The sequence below is a fragment of the Rousettus aegyptiacus genome, unplaced genomic scaffold (assembly GCF_014176215.1).
Source record: "Rousettus aegyptiacus isolate mRouAeg1 unplaced genomic scaffold, mRouAeg1.p scaffold_m13_p_2, whole genome shotgun sequence".
Lineage (NCBI taxonomy): Eukaryota > Metazoa > Chordata > Mammalia > Chiroptera > Pteropodidae > Rousettus > Rousettus aegyptiacus.
In genome coordinates, this window is record NW_023416295.1 from 121793998 (window position 1) to 121811145 (window position 17148).

General features: G+C 37.6%; 2 protein-coding genes and 1 long non-coding RNA gene across 4 annotated transcripts in view; 1 reads left to right on the forward strand and 2 right to left on the reverse strand.

Annotated features, from left to right (window-relative positions):
- LOC118613827 overlaps nt 1-17138 on the reverse strand; it is a 92927-nt gene extending 75789 nt beyond the window's left edge. Inside the window, exon 1 of the long non-coding RNA XR_004955935.1 lies at nt 12804-17138. This is a non-coding gene — a long non-coding RNA (uncharacterized LOC118613827). The remainder of the gene's footprint in view (nt 1-12803) is intronic.
- PPM1H (protein phosphatase, Mg2+/Mn2+ dependent 1H) overlaps nt 1-17148 on the forward strand; it is a 292075-nt gene that overhangs the window by 239915 nt on the left and 35012 nt on the right. The gene's annotated exons all lie outside the window — the stretch shown is intronic.
- Nucleotides 9709-12807, reverse strand: LOC118613826. Its single transcript, XM_036237708.1, has one exon. It carries the CDS (start codon nt 12509-12511, stop codon nt 11666-11668), a length of 846 nt encoding a protein of 281 aa, XP_036093601.1. The 5' UTR covers nt 12512-12807; the 3' UTR covers nt 9709-11665.

A 17148-nucleotide genomic window follows, 5' to 3' on the forward strand; every position in this document is an offset into this window, starting at 1 on the left:
AGGAAGCTTTTAACCTTTAACCTGAAAACTCATCAGGCCAATCCATCAGTTCATTAGGTATATTTTCTATTTGTACATTATCACAGGTAACATTTTTTATTAACCAGGGTTTTTCCTCCCGTGTTAATAATTTTTCCCTCGCTTTCCTTTAATCCCTACTGTTAACCTCAAGAGCCATTGGACTTCTGCTACTAATCTTTTCAAGACCCTTTCAAGTTATGCTTATAGCTCAGTTCCAAAGTCACTGTCATATGTTTTAGGTTTTGTTATTTTAACCCTCAATTTCCAGGTCCCCAAATCAGTTGTGGTTATCTATTGCTAACTAATCACCTCAAAACTTTAATTTAAAAAATCCACAATTTTATCATCCTCTCTCATGGTTCTGGGGCCTGACTAAGCTTAACTAGATGGTTCTTGCATGAGGTGTCTCATGAGGTTGCAGCCAGATGGTAGCTGACGCTGGAATCATCTGAAGACTTGCTCTTTCATCTATATGGCACCTGATCTGGGAAAACTTAAATAGCTGGGGGCAGGAACAGCTGGGATTCCTCCAACATCTCTCCCTAACTCTATGTGATCTCCCCATGGCATTTTCAGCATGGAAGCTTCAGGGTAGTTGTACTTACATGGCAGCTTAGAGCTCCAAAAGTACATGTCATAGAGGGAGAAGGGAAGACAGAAGCTCTGTCACCTTTTATGATCCTGTCTAAGAAATTGCAAAGTGACTTCTGTCACATTCTATATTTGTTGAGTCAGTCACAAATGTTGCTTAAGTTCAAGAGAAAGGAACATAAACTTTTTTTTTCCATGAAAAAAGTGTCAAATAATTTGCATATATGTTTTTAAACTACCACAGTTGTAAAAAAGGTAAAAGAAAAGACAGAAAGAAAGGCCTAAGAACTGTTGTTGAAATTATGCTATACCCTATGGCCCCAAATGGTTGGCAGTTATAGTCACAAATCTGAGTGATGATAGTCAAAAGCAGGTCAGGGGTCACATACAGTCAAATGTATTAAAGTATTCCAACTTTTTATTCTCCAAGAAAGATCTATTTCTTTCTTCAATGAGAGGAAAGAGGAAAGGGAGGAAGGATAGGGGAGAAGATGAGAGAGAAAAAGAGGAGAAAAGAAAAAGAAGCAAGAGAGAAAAGGGAAGGAAAACACCAAATGTTTCATCAGGACAAAAAAGCCATGTTCTAAAACAGGGGTCAGCAAACTATGGCCTGCAGGCAAAATGTAGCCTATGGCCTATTTTAGTACGGCCCATGAGCTGAAAGTGATTTTATGTTTTTAAAGAGGAAGAAGCAGCAGCAGCATACGCAATAGAGGAGGCCATATGTGGCCCGCAAAGCCTTAAAATATTTACTATCTGGCCCTTTATAGAAAACGTTGGCCCTATTTTAAAGCACATTTGAATGTGTTTGCAGATGGTTACCATAGACAGAACAGCAAACATACCTCTAGGATGCTTTTACTATATAGATTTTCCTTACAAAATAGATACTAAAATAAAAAAAGGACTTTGTTCCTTTTCCTTTTCTATTATACAGTCAATCTCTAATCTCCACATTTCCTCTCATTTTTCCTCTATCTGCCTACCAACATTCTCATCTCACAATGAATAATCCTTCTTCCTCTACCACCTCCCTAAAGTTTTACAAGTTCAATTTTCTTTGCCCCTTGTATAACTTCTCTCCTCAAAAACCATAATTGTTTCTTATTCCTAAAGAAAAGTCATAAAGGCAACCTAATAAATTAGAGAAAATATTTGCCAATCATATATCCAGTAAGGGGTAATATCCAACATATATAAAGAACTCATACAACTCAATAGCAAAAACAAAAAACAAACAATAATTCAATTTTAAAATGAGCAGAGGATTCACAAAGATATCTTTTCAAAGAAAACATACAAATGGTCAGCTACATGAAAAGGTGCTCAACATCACTAATCATAGGGGAAGTGCAAATCAAAACCATAATGAGATACCATCTTGCATCTGTTAGAAAGACTAATTACAAAAAAAAAAAAAAAGTAAGTGTTGGTGAGGGTGTGAAGAAAAGGGAACCCTCATGCACCTTTGGTGAGAATGTAAATTGGTGCAGTATGGAGGTTCAGTATGGAGGTTCCTCAAGAAAGTAAAAATAGAACTACCATATGATCCTGCAAACCCACTTATAGGCATTTACCTAAAGGAAATAAAAACACTAACTCATAAAGATATGTGTACCCCCATGTTTAATGTAGCATTATTTACACAGCCAAGATGTGGAAGCAACCTAAGTGTCTATCAATGGATGAAGAAAATGTTGAGATGCACACACACACGTGTGCGCACGTGTGCACATACAATATTATTCAGCCATAAAAAAGAACAAACTCTTGGCCATTTGCTACAACATAGATGGAACCTAAGGGAATTATGCTAAGTGAAATAAGTCAGATAAAGACAAATATCTATGATCTCACTTATATGTGGAATCTAAAAAACAAAAACAAAAATGAATTCACAGATACAAAGAACAGACTGGTGGCTGCCAGTGGCAAGGGGTGGAGGTGGGGGTTGGCCAAAATGAGTGAAGGTGGTCAGAAGGTACAGATTTCCAGTTATAAAATAAGTAAGTCATGGGATGTAATGTACAGCATGGTGACTAAAGTTGACAATACTGTATCATATATTTGAGTTGCTAATAGAGTAGATCCTAAAAGTTATCACGAGAAAAAAATTTATAACAATGTGTGATTATGGATGGTAACTAGACTTAACATGGTGATCAATTTGCAATATATACATATACCATATCATTATATGGTACACCTGAAACTAATGTCATGTCAATTATACCTCAATAAAAAAATAGTCAAAACGCCTTACTCTTGCAAGTCACTCATGATCTAGCCCATAACCACGTTTCGAGCCTCTGTCTATCCCCCTGTCCATGCTCCTGACCCCAGATTCCTATATAACATATATATATGCTTCTTGATAGTCCATGCCTTTTCATGTATCCATAGCTTTTTTCATGCTGTTCTTACATCCAGAAATATCCATTTATTCACTCTTGTTATAGTTAAAACATGTTTATTCCTGTCTTTTGTAATGATCCCGTTCATGATGGAAATTAATTGCTCAGTGTTCCGCATCCCCATAGCATGTTCCTGTATATAGATCTAAATGGCACTTGTTTTATTGTTTTCAATTATTTATATACATGTTTATTTCCTCAAATAGAAAAGCTCTTTTTCATTTTGATACTTAATAAACACACAAATTAACAATTGTTTTAAAAAAAAAAATTGAGTGAATGATCCCAGATCCTTTTACATTATTACTGAAAACCAACCCTTTTCTCCAAGTTCACCCAGCAGTGCAGCTCTGGTGTTCAAGTTAATCTCTTCTTGTTCTTGCTCTTTTCTACTCCTAGAGCTCCTAAATTCTGGAAGAAATAAGCCCGTATCTTTCTAGGAATTTTACAGTCCCAGTTTCATTAAATCATTTTCTTAGCACTTCAAAACTCCATCTATTTTCCAACATGACTTTCTACTTAGCCTAGCTCAACTGCATGCATTTCATCATCTTAACTCCTCCCAACAGCTTTCACAGTGCACAAACCACATATGTACCTATGAGACCACCACCTTATTTTTCTGGCTTACTTCTCCTTACATTAGAAAAATACATAACACCTCACAGCTAATGACAACTACCTTTACACATCCAACTGACCATGATTTTTGGAGAAGGGGAATATTTTTACCAAAGTCACGTAAAGATAAAAATTATTCTATTAATTTTTTTTTTAAAAAGCAAAAAGAGGGACATGATAAAGGAAAAAAGAACAACAGATGAAAATGCCAACGGGTCATTTTGAAACTTGCATGCTAACTTTTGGGATAATATGTTTTGCTTGGGCGTGTGATTTCCTGGGAGTGGTAGAAGACCTTTTAGCTTTTTGCATACCTATTTATGGTCTGACTTGACTACTGGAGAATTCCAAACCTTGGAAATGGAAGCTTTAATTCCCTAAAATAAAATGGTAATGAGAAAATTAACAAAGAAGGGGTTATAACGCAGAATCAGGAAGAGTTTAAGGAAGATTTAGTCAAGTCAAGCCTAACGAACTCCGCGGGGTTCATGGATAGTCACCAGAGGATACTAAAGATACTGGTAGTTGTAGCATCTATACAATAGTAATTATCCTTAATATTCCTCTAAGACAACTTAAATCCCAGAGTTAAATAGAAAATACCCATTTATGCATCCTATTAATCTTTGTGTGGTTTTGTATGGGTTCTCACTCTTCCCTTTGGTTCTCTCTCAACCACAAGATTCTTTCTTTCTCTTGTTTTGATTGTTGTTTGTTGTTTTTAGTTTTTATTATGAAACATTCCTAACATACCAAAAGTGGAATAGTATAAAGAGCCTCCATGTACCCATCTCCCAGGCTCAACAAACACCAACACAAGAACAATTTTCTTTCAGTATTCTCCTATCCAGGTACATGCACCCTCTATCTCATGAATTATTTTGAATTATGAAGCACATTCTAGGGATCATCTTTTCATTGATAAATTCTTTAGAATGCATATCCTAAAAGGATTTTTTAAGAAAACATAACCATTATTGAAAATTAACAATTCTTTAACTTCAAATATTGTCAGTATTTAAATTATCCCAGTTGTCTCATATATATTTTTTTGCAGTTGGATTTGATTAAATCAGGGTTAAAACAAGTCCTACGTATTGCAATTGGATGCCTGAATCTCTTTAAGCCTATTTCAAGAAAACAAACACACTAACTCTAAAAGATAAATGCACCCCCATATTCATTGTAGCATTATTTACAATAGCCAAGATATAGAAACCTACTGATGTCTACTGATGGATGAATGGATAAAAAAAAAATGTGATAAACCACACACAATGAAATATTGCCATTTGCGACAACATAGATGGGCTTTAAGGGCATTATGCTAAGTGAAATAAGTCAGAGAAAAACAAATACCCTATGACGTAACTTATATGTGCAGTCTTAAAAATGAACGAACACCTGAACTCAGATACAGAGAACAGAGTATTGGTTGCCAGACAGAAGTGGGGCAGGGGTGGATGGCAGGGGTGTGAAATGAGTTAAAGGGTCAAAAGGTACAAACTTCCAGTTATAAAAAAAATAAGGTATGGGAAAAAAAGTTAAGGTACAGCACAGCGAATATAGTTAACACTGTGCTGTATATTTAAAAGTTGCTAAGAGTCAATCTTAAAAGTTCTCATCACAAGAAAAAAATGTTTTAACTATGTATGATGACGGACGTTAAGTAGAACCATTATGGTGATTTTGCAATATATACATATATCAAATCATTATGTTGTACAAGTGAAACTAATATGCTGTCAATTATAGCTCAATTTAAAAATAAAAAGGCAAACAGAATGGGTTGAATATACAAGGTGATACCTGAACTAATGAGATGAAGGGCAGAGAGAAATAAGTCATAATGAATGAGTTGTTAATCTGTTAATTACAAAAAAAAAGAGATATGGGAGTAAGGTTGAAAATCTCAAGTTCACTAAGTAATGATTTCAGCCCACAACATCTTAGGTGCTCTCCACAGAAGTGTCAGTTATGAGTACGAATCAGATGTTGATACCAGTCATCTCTTCATATGGAATATTTGAAGATGCCCTGTAGTTCACAAAAGTTTTTTTAAAAAAATGTATTTGGATACTGCAGAACCAAAAAAGAACCATCCTAGAAAAAAACGTACACAGAAACTTGTTTATCCTCCACATCTTTCCTATTTAGCACTTCTTGGTCTTAATGTGACATGTTAATAATTACGTATTTCCCATGTTATGTGTGTAGTTGAATCTTGAACATGGGGATTAGGGACGCTGACTCCCACACAGCCCAAAATATATGCATAACTTTTGACTTTCCAAAAACTTAACTCCAGTCATCCCTCAGTATCCATAAGGGACCGGTTCCAGGAACCCAAGTGGATACCAAACTGCAGACGCTCAAGTCCCTTATATAAAAACGGTGTAGATCAACACATATGGTTGGCCTACTGCATCTGAGGATCCCCAATGGTGGACAGAAAATATTATTTCCATTCACAGTTGAACTCCAGGATGGAAATCTGGGAATACAAAGGACTGAGTGTATGTTTACTGAAAAAAAATCCACATTTAAGTAGACTCCCACAGTTTAAACTCATATTGTTCAAGGGGCAACAGTATATTAGAGAGCTACAGTAAATTACTACAAGAGCTGTAATTAAAAAAAAAGTCCATTTTAGTTTATTAGTTACCTTTCTTTTTCAAGTCATGCCATTTGTCCTGTGGAATTTTCCAGTGTGGATTTTGCTAATTGCACTCTGTGATTTAACGTTTTCCTCTGTATCTTAAATTACTTATAAACTGGTAGTCAGATATAGAAGCTTGAGGAGAGTCAAGTTCAATTATCTGAACTTCACGAATGGTGTTCTGTACTTCCTTTCTATCACCTCAGGAGGCACGGAATATCTAGTTGTCTCTATCTTTGTAGTGTTAAGGCTGATCAGCAGGTTCAGGTGTAGTCTGATGGATCCATGCATTAAATTGCTCCCCATCGGCATTTCACTTAACAGTCCTAACAGCCATTGAGGAGGCCTAGCTTGATTATTTCATTAGCTGTTGTAAAATGCTAATGTCCTATTTCTATCATACTGTCTGTATTTTTAACAAAATCTTCCTCACAACTATTTAGTTACCCTAAGGTGTAATTTGTGTAAGGCAAGATAAATACTTGAATCTCTCCCCCGTACTCAGTCCTTGGAAAGGTTTAAAACTGGTTCTTCATTGCTTGTACCACAATAACCTGACACTTCTGCTCTAGGGAGGTGCATTCCATGAGCCAGCTCAACACCATATTCAGGGGCACTCTTGCTTCCTTGAATTTTTATGTTTACAAAATGTCACGTATGATATCTGACTACCTTGTGAAGAAATCTAAAGATTGTACATAACCAGACGCCACATTTTGTGATCCTCTAGTGAAACTAAACAATTATAATTTTTTAAATGCTGGTACAATTGCAACAAAAATGGTTAGGAAAATGGCTTACCCACAATACCATGAGTGGTTCTGGAGCAAGGGCTCTAAAGTAGGTACCTGAGTGGAACTCAGGTATGAAAACAACCCAAGTGACCCATGGATAGTGTTCACTACACTGTTATCATAAACAAATGTATTCCCAATAGGATGTACATTGAATTATGGGGAGATTTGTTCATTTTAGTCAACTATGTATCCCCAGTGCCTGGTATATAATAGGTAATCAATATACTTAATAAAATGAATGGATTTATCTGGAACATATTCTGTATGCATTTCATTCACTAAAAAAGAAACTAAAAGTAGATAGGATTCTTATTCTATTCACTCAGTCTTATTAAATAGTACGTAAATTTATTTCTAAAGAACAGGAAAATATATTTCTGCTTGCTTATGTATGTTTTTTTAAAGAGCTTAGTTCTTTCTGCTATTTGGGTAACATTATATCAATATTACTCTTATGTATACATCTATATATAGTATTACTATTATATATATCTTTTGTTTAATGAGGGCTTTTAAGTATGCAGAATATTGAAATAGCAACCTCTGAATCTTAACTTTTGTTAGTTATGTCCAAAGTAGTATGAAATGCACATAATTGTGGTTTGTTATTCAACCAAAGAGCAGTTAGAAAATCTCTTTAACAGAAAATGCAGCATTATATGATCCAAATCACCAAAGTCCATGGGCACTTTTTATTCCCTAATTTAAGTTCAGTGACATTTGACACTATGTGGTCTTCTGAGAAACGTTGACTCCCAAGACAAAACACTCTCGATTATATTTGAATGGAACAGAATTTGAAACCTGACTAAAAGTAAATATTTTCAGAATGTGTTATTTGAGGTTGAATAACGAGAACTAGAAACCTATCCTTTAATATCAATACAAGGCTCTTATCTTAGTCTTGTCCATATATAATTAAAAGACCAAATTTGTACTGTTCGATGTCAATGACGCAGTGTAAAAGGAGCCTATTTACAAATTTAGTAGCCAGAAGTCTGTGTGGCACAATTCCATATATATATATTTGTATATATATTTATGTTATTCAACTTGAGATAAGAAAGCATACTACATTCCATGTGGAACTAGTAGTATTTGTTAAAACAAATTCAAATAACACTCCAGTATATTAGTAGCAGATATTACAAGATTAAAATGTAAGCCACCCAGAGTTCTCACTATCAACTACAATTGTATTGCTCATCTCCTAGATCTCAATTCCACTTTTAGCCTGCCTACCCACTTTTAGACTACTAGAGGCTACAAGCATAATCAAGAGACCTCTCGAAGCTGCATGATCTATTCTAAGAGGTCCATACCTCTCTCCCCTCAGCTTCCACCCTCTTCCTGTCAGGTCTCAAAGGTCAAGTAGATCACTAAATGTTTTCCTGATCCATCCACATGTCATGCTAGATCTTTTCTAATTGTGTTTTCCTTTGGGGCGGTAACCTAGCCATACAATTATTGCTCTCCCATGGTGCCTAAGCGATAATCTAATAAAAACAATTAATGGCATTAGACATTCAGGTGATTGTTATATTTTTGTCTTAATTATCTACACATCAGTGGCACCTATGATTTTTAAAATTTTATGACAATGGACATAATTCTACTGGGTATTACTGATCTGGCCTAATTCGCTTTGAAGACAATTGTGCTACTTCCCTTTTGTTGCAGAAATTATAGAATGTTCAATGGGGGAAGTAAAATAATAGTACCACCCAGGTTTCTTTATTATGGAGGAGGTATGGTGTAATAAACGATAGGGGGAGAGAATGTGTAGTTATGTAGAAATCTCACAGCTTTCTTGGCACCATGTTCCTTTACACTGAAAAGCTAATCCCTGCTGTCAGGTTCCTTTGGTGATAATTGTTTTGGAGCTATTCTATAAGACATATGTCCTAAGTCCACCCTGACTGGTCAGTCTTGCCTACCTGCCAAAAGGTAATTTTTTATTTAAATAGTTTATGAAGTTTTTATATATAAGATTAACAACCAGGAACTCTCACTTTGGGGCATGAAGCAAAACTGTGGTCCCCAAAAATCTTCTCCAGGTATCCCATATACCAGCAATTCCCATCTTTTTGACATCAGGGACTGGTGCTATGAGAATCTAATGCCTGATGATCTGAGGTGGAGCTGAGGCAGTGATGCTAGTGCTGGGGAGCGGCTGCAAATACAGATGGAGGTTCTCTAGCTTGCCTGCTGCTCACCTATTGCTGTCCGACTCAGTTCAAAAAGGCCGTAGACCAGTATAGGTCCACAGACTGGGGGCTGGGGACCCCTGCCATATACATCATCTGTATTTCCAGTAATTAAAGATTAAATTAAAACATTACCATAATACAGCTTTTATTTGGTCTCGTACTGAGAAGGGGACTCAAAATACTGACTTATTCTTTTCTATTAGTGGCTTTTTGCTAACTCACACCATAATAGATCTTTAACAAAAAAGTTAATTGTGCCAAATAAATGTCAAAAATACCAAGATTAGAAATTACATTTTTAATAATACAAATTCATCTTGTCAACAGTAAAAATGTTCATTAGGTAATAGAATTCACCAGTATATAGAGAAATGTAAAAGGGAAAGGCTGATACATTTTTAAAACTGAATATTAAAGCATGACTATAACTATGATACTAAAAAGCTGTCTGGGCCAGTATTTCTGCTTATAACTCAGCAAACAAGAATAAAATGGAAGTACCTTTACATCCAACAACTCAAAAATATTCTTATGTGGGCGATATATAGTTTTGGATAAAATCTACTTTAAAAGCCAAGGATAAACTATGGATACGTCATCTACATAGCATAGCTTCCTATCGGCTGATCCATTGAAGTTCAGTAAAGTATTGGCAGAATGTGTAATACTTTGGGGGTACAGATTAACAACTGTTGATCCTCTATAAAATGTTAGTGTAGTAGGAAAGAAAATGACGTCTGTGGGATGAGGATTAGCTTGGCTTGCTGAATACAATGTTTTGGAAATTGAGTTTTTACAGTACAATGAGAATTTTATAATTAGTTTCTCTGAAAACCAAAATTGAAAATAACATCCTGAGATTTTCATCATTTAAAAGAACTGGCATTTAATAAAGTTCTGAATTTACTTTGTTCTTTGATATCAAGAAGAGCAAACTCAAAGAGCCAACACTTAAGTATTTTCTTCATTTTAAGATTCAACATAAGGTTCTTAACTGTCCTTTCCACAATGAGGCAGCTCCATCCAGATGAGATCAGACTGAGTAAGGTTATCGCTCAAAGCTAAACCAAACCAAATCAATGCACTTATTAGATCACTTTTGAATTACAAATGCATCTGACTCCTATTGAAGGGGACAAAAGGAATTCAGTGGGTTCTTTAAAATTTTCTCCTTTATATGTGCCTTCTTCTTAGTAAAGAGTCGCTAAGAATTTTTTCCAATTAAGAATCAAAATTTAAACCACAGAAAACTGTGATTACATTCACAGCTAATTATTCTCCACAAATCAAAACCAGGTCAGTTTAAGTTCTAAAAATTGATAACTGATGTATCTCAGCGAAATTAAAAGACAAGATACGATTACCTTCTTTTCCACCACGACAAACTTCAGTGTATTTAAAATACCAAGTCATTTCGTTAGCTATACAAATTAAATTTTCTTTATCAAAATTTTATTTTCCTATTTGGAGTAATGATACCTCAACATTACTGGATTTTAAAACCAAAGTATCCAGAACCCATACCTAGATCCTTTCCGTCCATACTAAAATGTAATGCATAGATAAAATGATATAAATTAAAAATTATCATGAGAACCAAAGGCAAAAAAACCCACCACACCAAAGAATTTAAGCCCCCCAAATTAAACTAAAAAGAAAAAACACTCAGAACACTATAGAAACGATTTATTTGCAAATATAAAAAATCTCAGTAGTGCATTTAACTATAAATTCAATCTCATTCAAAGAGTTGCAAAACAAAGTTTAAATAAAAAAGTTAAATTGCTTTAGATTTACATTTAAAAAAAACTCTTAAATTTACCGAGGAAACATATCAAAAGCCAGACTTAAAATGTTTTACGACATAAACTTTATAATTAATGGGTCTACTACAGTTCAGCACAAGATAGTTTCGCTCTACTCCGACCTACAGCTAAAGCATCAAGTAAAACAGGTACAAACGAAATCCTGCATCCACTACTGAAAGAAGAGTTAAAATTGAAGTGGAAAAGTTGTCTGTGTCATTATCTTACACAATTTCACTCCTTCCTTCAAGAGTAAAAAGCGAACTAAACGGCTTAGCGCTTTCCCCCGTTTTTAAAACGTCCCCGTCCATCCCTCTCCCCGCAATTCCTTCCTCCCTCAGGGAAAATCTTAAACTAACGGTCTCCCAGGTGGCCGCGCCGACCGGGCGCAGGGGCTCGGCGGGCTGTCCCCGCGCCCCGGAAAACAAAGGGGATTCCCAGCCATTGTCCTCCGCGGTGCTGAGCATCACCAGCACTAGCAAGGCAGTAGCTTGCGCAGTTATCTCCACAGCGGGCAATGTCACAACCCGACCAACAGCACAAACTACTACCTCAGCCAGGGCCATGGTGTCGGGAAGGCGCCGGACCACGCTGAGGTTGAGTGACACGGCTCCGGCGCTCCTCCATCCTTCCTCCGCCGCCGACGTCCGTCCGGCGCCCCTGCCCTTGCCCGCCGCCCCGCGCCCGCCCGGAGACCCCGCCTAGCGCCGCGCCCCGGGAGCTCCTGCGGTCCCCGACCCGACCGGGCGTTCTCCGCGTAACCGCCCGCTTTGGAAAGAGAAGACGTGCGGCGGGGTCCCGGTGGCCGCAGCCGCTCCCTCCCTTCCCCAAGAGAAGCTCGTTCCCTCGGCCGCTCAAAAGCAGGAAATGGGCAGAAAAAGCGCAGCCAGACGCCAGCTGGATCCAGACCGGCCCCGAGAGGCAGCGAGCGACGCTCCCGCGATCCCCGCCCGCCCGCCAGGAGCTGCGGGCCGTTCCCGCCGCGCTCCCGCCACGTCTCCGGGCTGCGCCGTCCGCGCCCCTCCCCGCCCCGGGCCGGCGGTGGGGGCTGGGCGCGGCCGGGCCCCCACAGGCTCCCCGCGCCCCACATCGTCGCCGGGTCGGCTCTTCGCGCAGATGAACACCCGGGCGCTTCCCGAAGGCGAACACCGGCTCCGGCGCTGCGATAAGAAACGCAGGCACAGCCCAGATGTCCCCAGCCACATGTTCTCCAGGACCCTGCGGGGTAATCCGGTACACCTCCGCAGGAGGCGAGAATAAAACCAACAAACACCCCGAGAACTGAAACCGGGCAGGGCGGCGGGACGAGTAGCTGTAGCGGCGGCTCCGCGCGCGCGCGAGGACACACGACCCGTTTCGCGCTCTGCTGCTCCTGTGCGCCCGGACGAACCATAGAGATCACTTAAGGAGGCTCGCGCGCTACTCCCCAACACGTGACTGCCCCGCCGGGCCGCCCCCCCCAACGCCGCCATCTTACATCCGGGACAGAAGCGGCGTCTGCTTTCCCCGCCTTGGCAAGCTTCAACGAGTCACTAGAAATCAGCCCCCAAACGGAGCGGGAGAGTCGATAACACGTCACCGAAGTGATGAGGGCGCGGGCTCTGACTCCCAATCCGCTTAACGGGGCAAAGTGGAGCCCCTAACTTCTCCCGGTCTTTGCCCGCAAAGAAAATGGCGGCACTCACCGCCGTCTGAGTAGACACGTTGTAGTCTGTCTTGGGTTTAAAGGTTCCGGCATCTCCTTTCCTATCGGGCTAGGACACAGCCCTATGCGCTCCACCCCCAGCGTAGCCACCGAGCTACATTCCGCAGAAAACCGGCGGGAAAGCTGCTGCACAGCTCGCTTTAATGCTCAGGCTCCTGGGACTTGTGGGTTGTTTTTTTTTTTTCTTAAAGGCCAAGTTTGGGAGAAGGGCCGACTTACTTCCCTAAGCCTTGTCTGCTGCCGGCCCAGACAAGTTACTTTTTTCTCCCATTTAGGAATTTTTTGGAGTAAGTTTACAAATCATTTTAAAGAAAAAGTAAGCAGGGCTTGTCAGATAAAATACAGAACGTCAAGTTCGAATTTCAGATAAACGAATAATTTTTTAGTATATATGTCCTCCGTATCAAAAAAAAAAAATTATCTGAACTTCAAATTTAACTGGACGACCTGTGTGTTTTATCTGCTAAATCTGACAATCCTATTAGTCATCACTCTCCTGAACACCCACACTACATATAACAAAAGGAAGGAATGGAGGAATTGGAGAGAGTTCAAACTTGGGACTGTGTGTAGAGACTTTGATTCTTTCAAGGAAGCCATAGGGCTAAGGTCCAGACTTCAAAATGCAGCAACTACGAATAAGGGGCATCCCTGGATATTTCCTTTTTGGAAAAGTAAGGTTTTCCCCCTTAAACCAGCACAATAAAAATTTTAATAACAGATACTCTCAGCCAAGAAACTCGTTGCAAATTAAAGATTACATAACTGTCTTTTTGTTTCTATCCTATATGGTATTGGTGATGAAACACCATTTCTTGCAGAACGAGTTTTCAAATAAAAAAGCATCCTCCCTGACGTTTAAAATTACATGATATGCAAATTAAGGGGGGGAACATATCCACTGGCAGACCTCAATGTTATGCTTATTTGCATTTTAAAGCAACTGTTAAATGTAGTTTGCCTGGGATGTCCAATCTGAACTATTTCCAATTAATAATATGTATTTATTTTTGTGTGTAAGTGGAAGATACTAGTAATTAAATGCTTTATTTGACAAAGCATAAATTCGACCATGCATCAGAATGATGCTTACCAGAAAGTCTATAGAAACTTCACTAGTAGTTTCATTATGATTCACACAACCCTGCCCCGATAAACAATGATTGGGTTACTAGGGCATCACCCCTCACTGCTCCTTCACTGCACAGTAGACCACATAATCCTGCACCATAGCAAATGACACTTGTCACAATGGTACAGATTTTCAAATGGTCATTAAACAGTTGTTCAGTCTAACAGCAGATACATCAATAGTTTCCAACTAAATTTACTCATTACAGTAATTGTACAAAGATTCATTTCCACAATTAGTCTTTTTTGACAGTGCTGACACCTATGTATTCATCATCCAGATACGATATGCTGTTATCAACTCTTTAAAATTTTACTCCACCCATAATATCCAAAATTTAAGCACCTTTTCTAAATGTGACCACCCTCATCTAATCAGTTCTTCATGACCTCACAGCAGGAAAATTCCAACAGCTTCCTATCTTAGCTTTCCCTACTTATAATCCCTCCACTCTATCTTGCTTATAACTGCAGGTTTATCTTCCTTAGTTTCATAATTTGCTCCCAAAATATTCCACACTTCTGCCATTTCAAATCTACTCTTAGTTTTCAAGGAATTTCATGAATGAGCTTCAATCCCTCACCTGCAACCTTGTTTTACACAACATACCAAAATGTACTATCGGTTTCCTCATATTTCAGATATGCCTTGCTCACGTTGTCTTTACCTGAAATTCCCTCCAATATCCTTTGGAACCATGCAAATCTACCTAGCTAGCAAGGCCCATTTTAAGTTCTGCATCCACCATTGAGCCTTTTCATTTCTTTACTGATTTTCTTTCTTAATACTAATAGTAATAATAACCTGAGCAGTAGAGGATTAAGCTAAGGTTTTTTATTTTATGATCCCTTATTAATATGTACTTGTCTTCCACAGTACTTTGCACATTTAAGGTCTATATTCCTTGAAAAACTGTAAACTCCAAGAGGGTAGAGACTAACCCAAAGCCTAACAAATAAAAGGAGCTAAAATGTTGACACATGAGTACTTAATTATATAGTCTTGTATTTAGTATTATTTTATGTATGTGGTTTATTCAACTAGCTATAAAAACCCAAGAGCCTCTAAAGATTTCTTCCACATAGAGCAAAGACACAGTTGAGTATACAGTAGATTCTTAATATGTAGTGCTTGTCCAGTAAAAGGCAAAACATTTTATTTATGTAACACCCACCCAGCAATTACCACGTGCCAGGGCCAGTGCTTTGTAACATTGCTTTTTAAGTCCTAATAAAGAACTCTGTGAGTTAAACACTACTAACTCCATTTTACATGAGGAAACCAAAGCAGGTTAACTAATTTTGCCCCAGGTCACACATCTAGTAAATAACAGAGCTGGAATTTGAATTTAGGAAGTCTGGCTCGAGACTGGGCTCTTAACTATTATGCTATTGCTTATAATATAACCTCTGATTACAAACTACAAATCGGTAAACTATTTCAAACTGTGCTGGATTAATAACAAAAATACAATGCAGCTCTGCAGGTCATAGACATAGACAAAACGTTTTTTTCCACAGTATTTGAAGTTCTTTGGTATGTGTATTTGTCCCAATGCCTATTCATAGAAATAGTAACTGTGTAAAAACTATTTTCACTTTATTTTAGTAAGGCTTGGATTTTAATGGAGTGGGAATTGTTTCTGTAAAACATGACACTAGCATGTTGCAGTGGCGAGAACTGCTTTTGAAGTAAGACATGCTAATTCACAGACTTTAGCTATGTGACTCTAGGCAAGTCACTACAACCTCTAAACCCTGACTATCTCCTCTGTAAACTGCGTATAATAATACCTTCCTTTCAGGATTGCTGTGAGGATTATTATTCCTTATAGGAATAACACAGGTAAAGTCCTGGCTGACACTAGGTACGCCAGAAATTATGATTAAAAGTAGAAATTAGGGAAATTATTATAATTACATATTAGGCAGGATTTTTTTTTTTTTGGCATTATACATTTATTACACAATCCAGTCTCTCAAAAAAAAAAAAACTTTAAAACAAACTATTTTTCTTTGAGAGGTGCAGAGATGGTCTAGCATTGCTATAGGCAGTCTCAAAATTAGCCACACTAAATTAAAAATAGGAATGCTTGTAAAACAAATGATTAAGAGTCTAACCTATATGAGGATTGTTTTTTTTACTTGACCTAGAATTTTTACACAAAGTCCTAAATCTGCTTTCCTTCAAAACTGCTGAGATATTTCATAATTTCCTTTTGACTATATTCTTCTATTTTTTCATTTTATATATTGTTTCAACACAGCTCTCAAAAACACATTTTGTTATTCTCTTATAAAGTTATCCCAAATTGACCACACATGTAAGCCATCCTAAACATATTTAAATTATTACTTATGAAGTCTTTTAAACAGAGGCAATGATGTAGGGTTTCACAAATGTGTTGAACCTAGTGGGGATGAAAAAGCAAAGTCTATTAGAGAAAAAGTGAATCACCTATCATATCTGAAAGTATATTCTCAAAGTGGTTATGCTTTTAAGTTATACCAAGAAAACTAGCACCGCTGGAACATAATTAAAAACCTAGAGTCAAGCTGAGTGGTAACTGTAAAGCAAATTAAGGATCTATAGAGTCACAGCTATAACTATGTAGTTTTTGTGAAAAATCTTTCCTAGCCACAAAGAAAATCTGAGTCTAAGAGACTTTCATGATTATAATATGTAACTGATACATCGCAACAGCATAAAAATTGTAGGGAGAAAGTTTAACAACAGCAGTATTACTTTCAAGAACTGTGTTGGAAGCTAAAAAAAAAAAACTCACAAAATTAGATAAATATATCCAGTCTGACATAAACACCATATGGTAACTGCCTTAAGAGACAGGAGTTGTATGTTATGTGTTGAAATTATGACACAGAGGTAGTAAAGGCTGGAAAGCAAATCCAATTTGCACAGTTGGGTCTGAAGCCTAATATTTTATTTTTTTAGATATAAAGAATAAAACTGCAATACTATATAGCTTTGGAGTTTTTCTCCTATATAATATACTTCATAGAAAGGAGTCATTATACTGCAATAGTTTTCCAAATAATGAATGGTTTAGGAGATCTTTCCTATTTGCACTATTTATTGAATGTTAGTTTAAAATAAAACAATGTAACTAAATTTGTATCAACTGAAAAGAATATCAAAATTAAATTTTTTTTTTTTTTTTTTTTTTTTTTTACCT

What these genes read in the sequence shown, in the direction of transcription:
- LOC118613826 (XM_036237708.1), bottom strand. Translation starts at nt 12,511, where the DNA reads ATGGTTCGTCCGGGCGCACAGGAGCAGCAGAGCGCGAAACGGGTCGTG.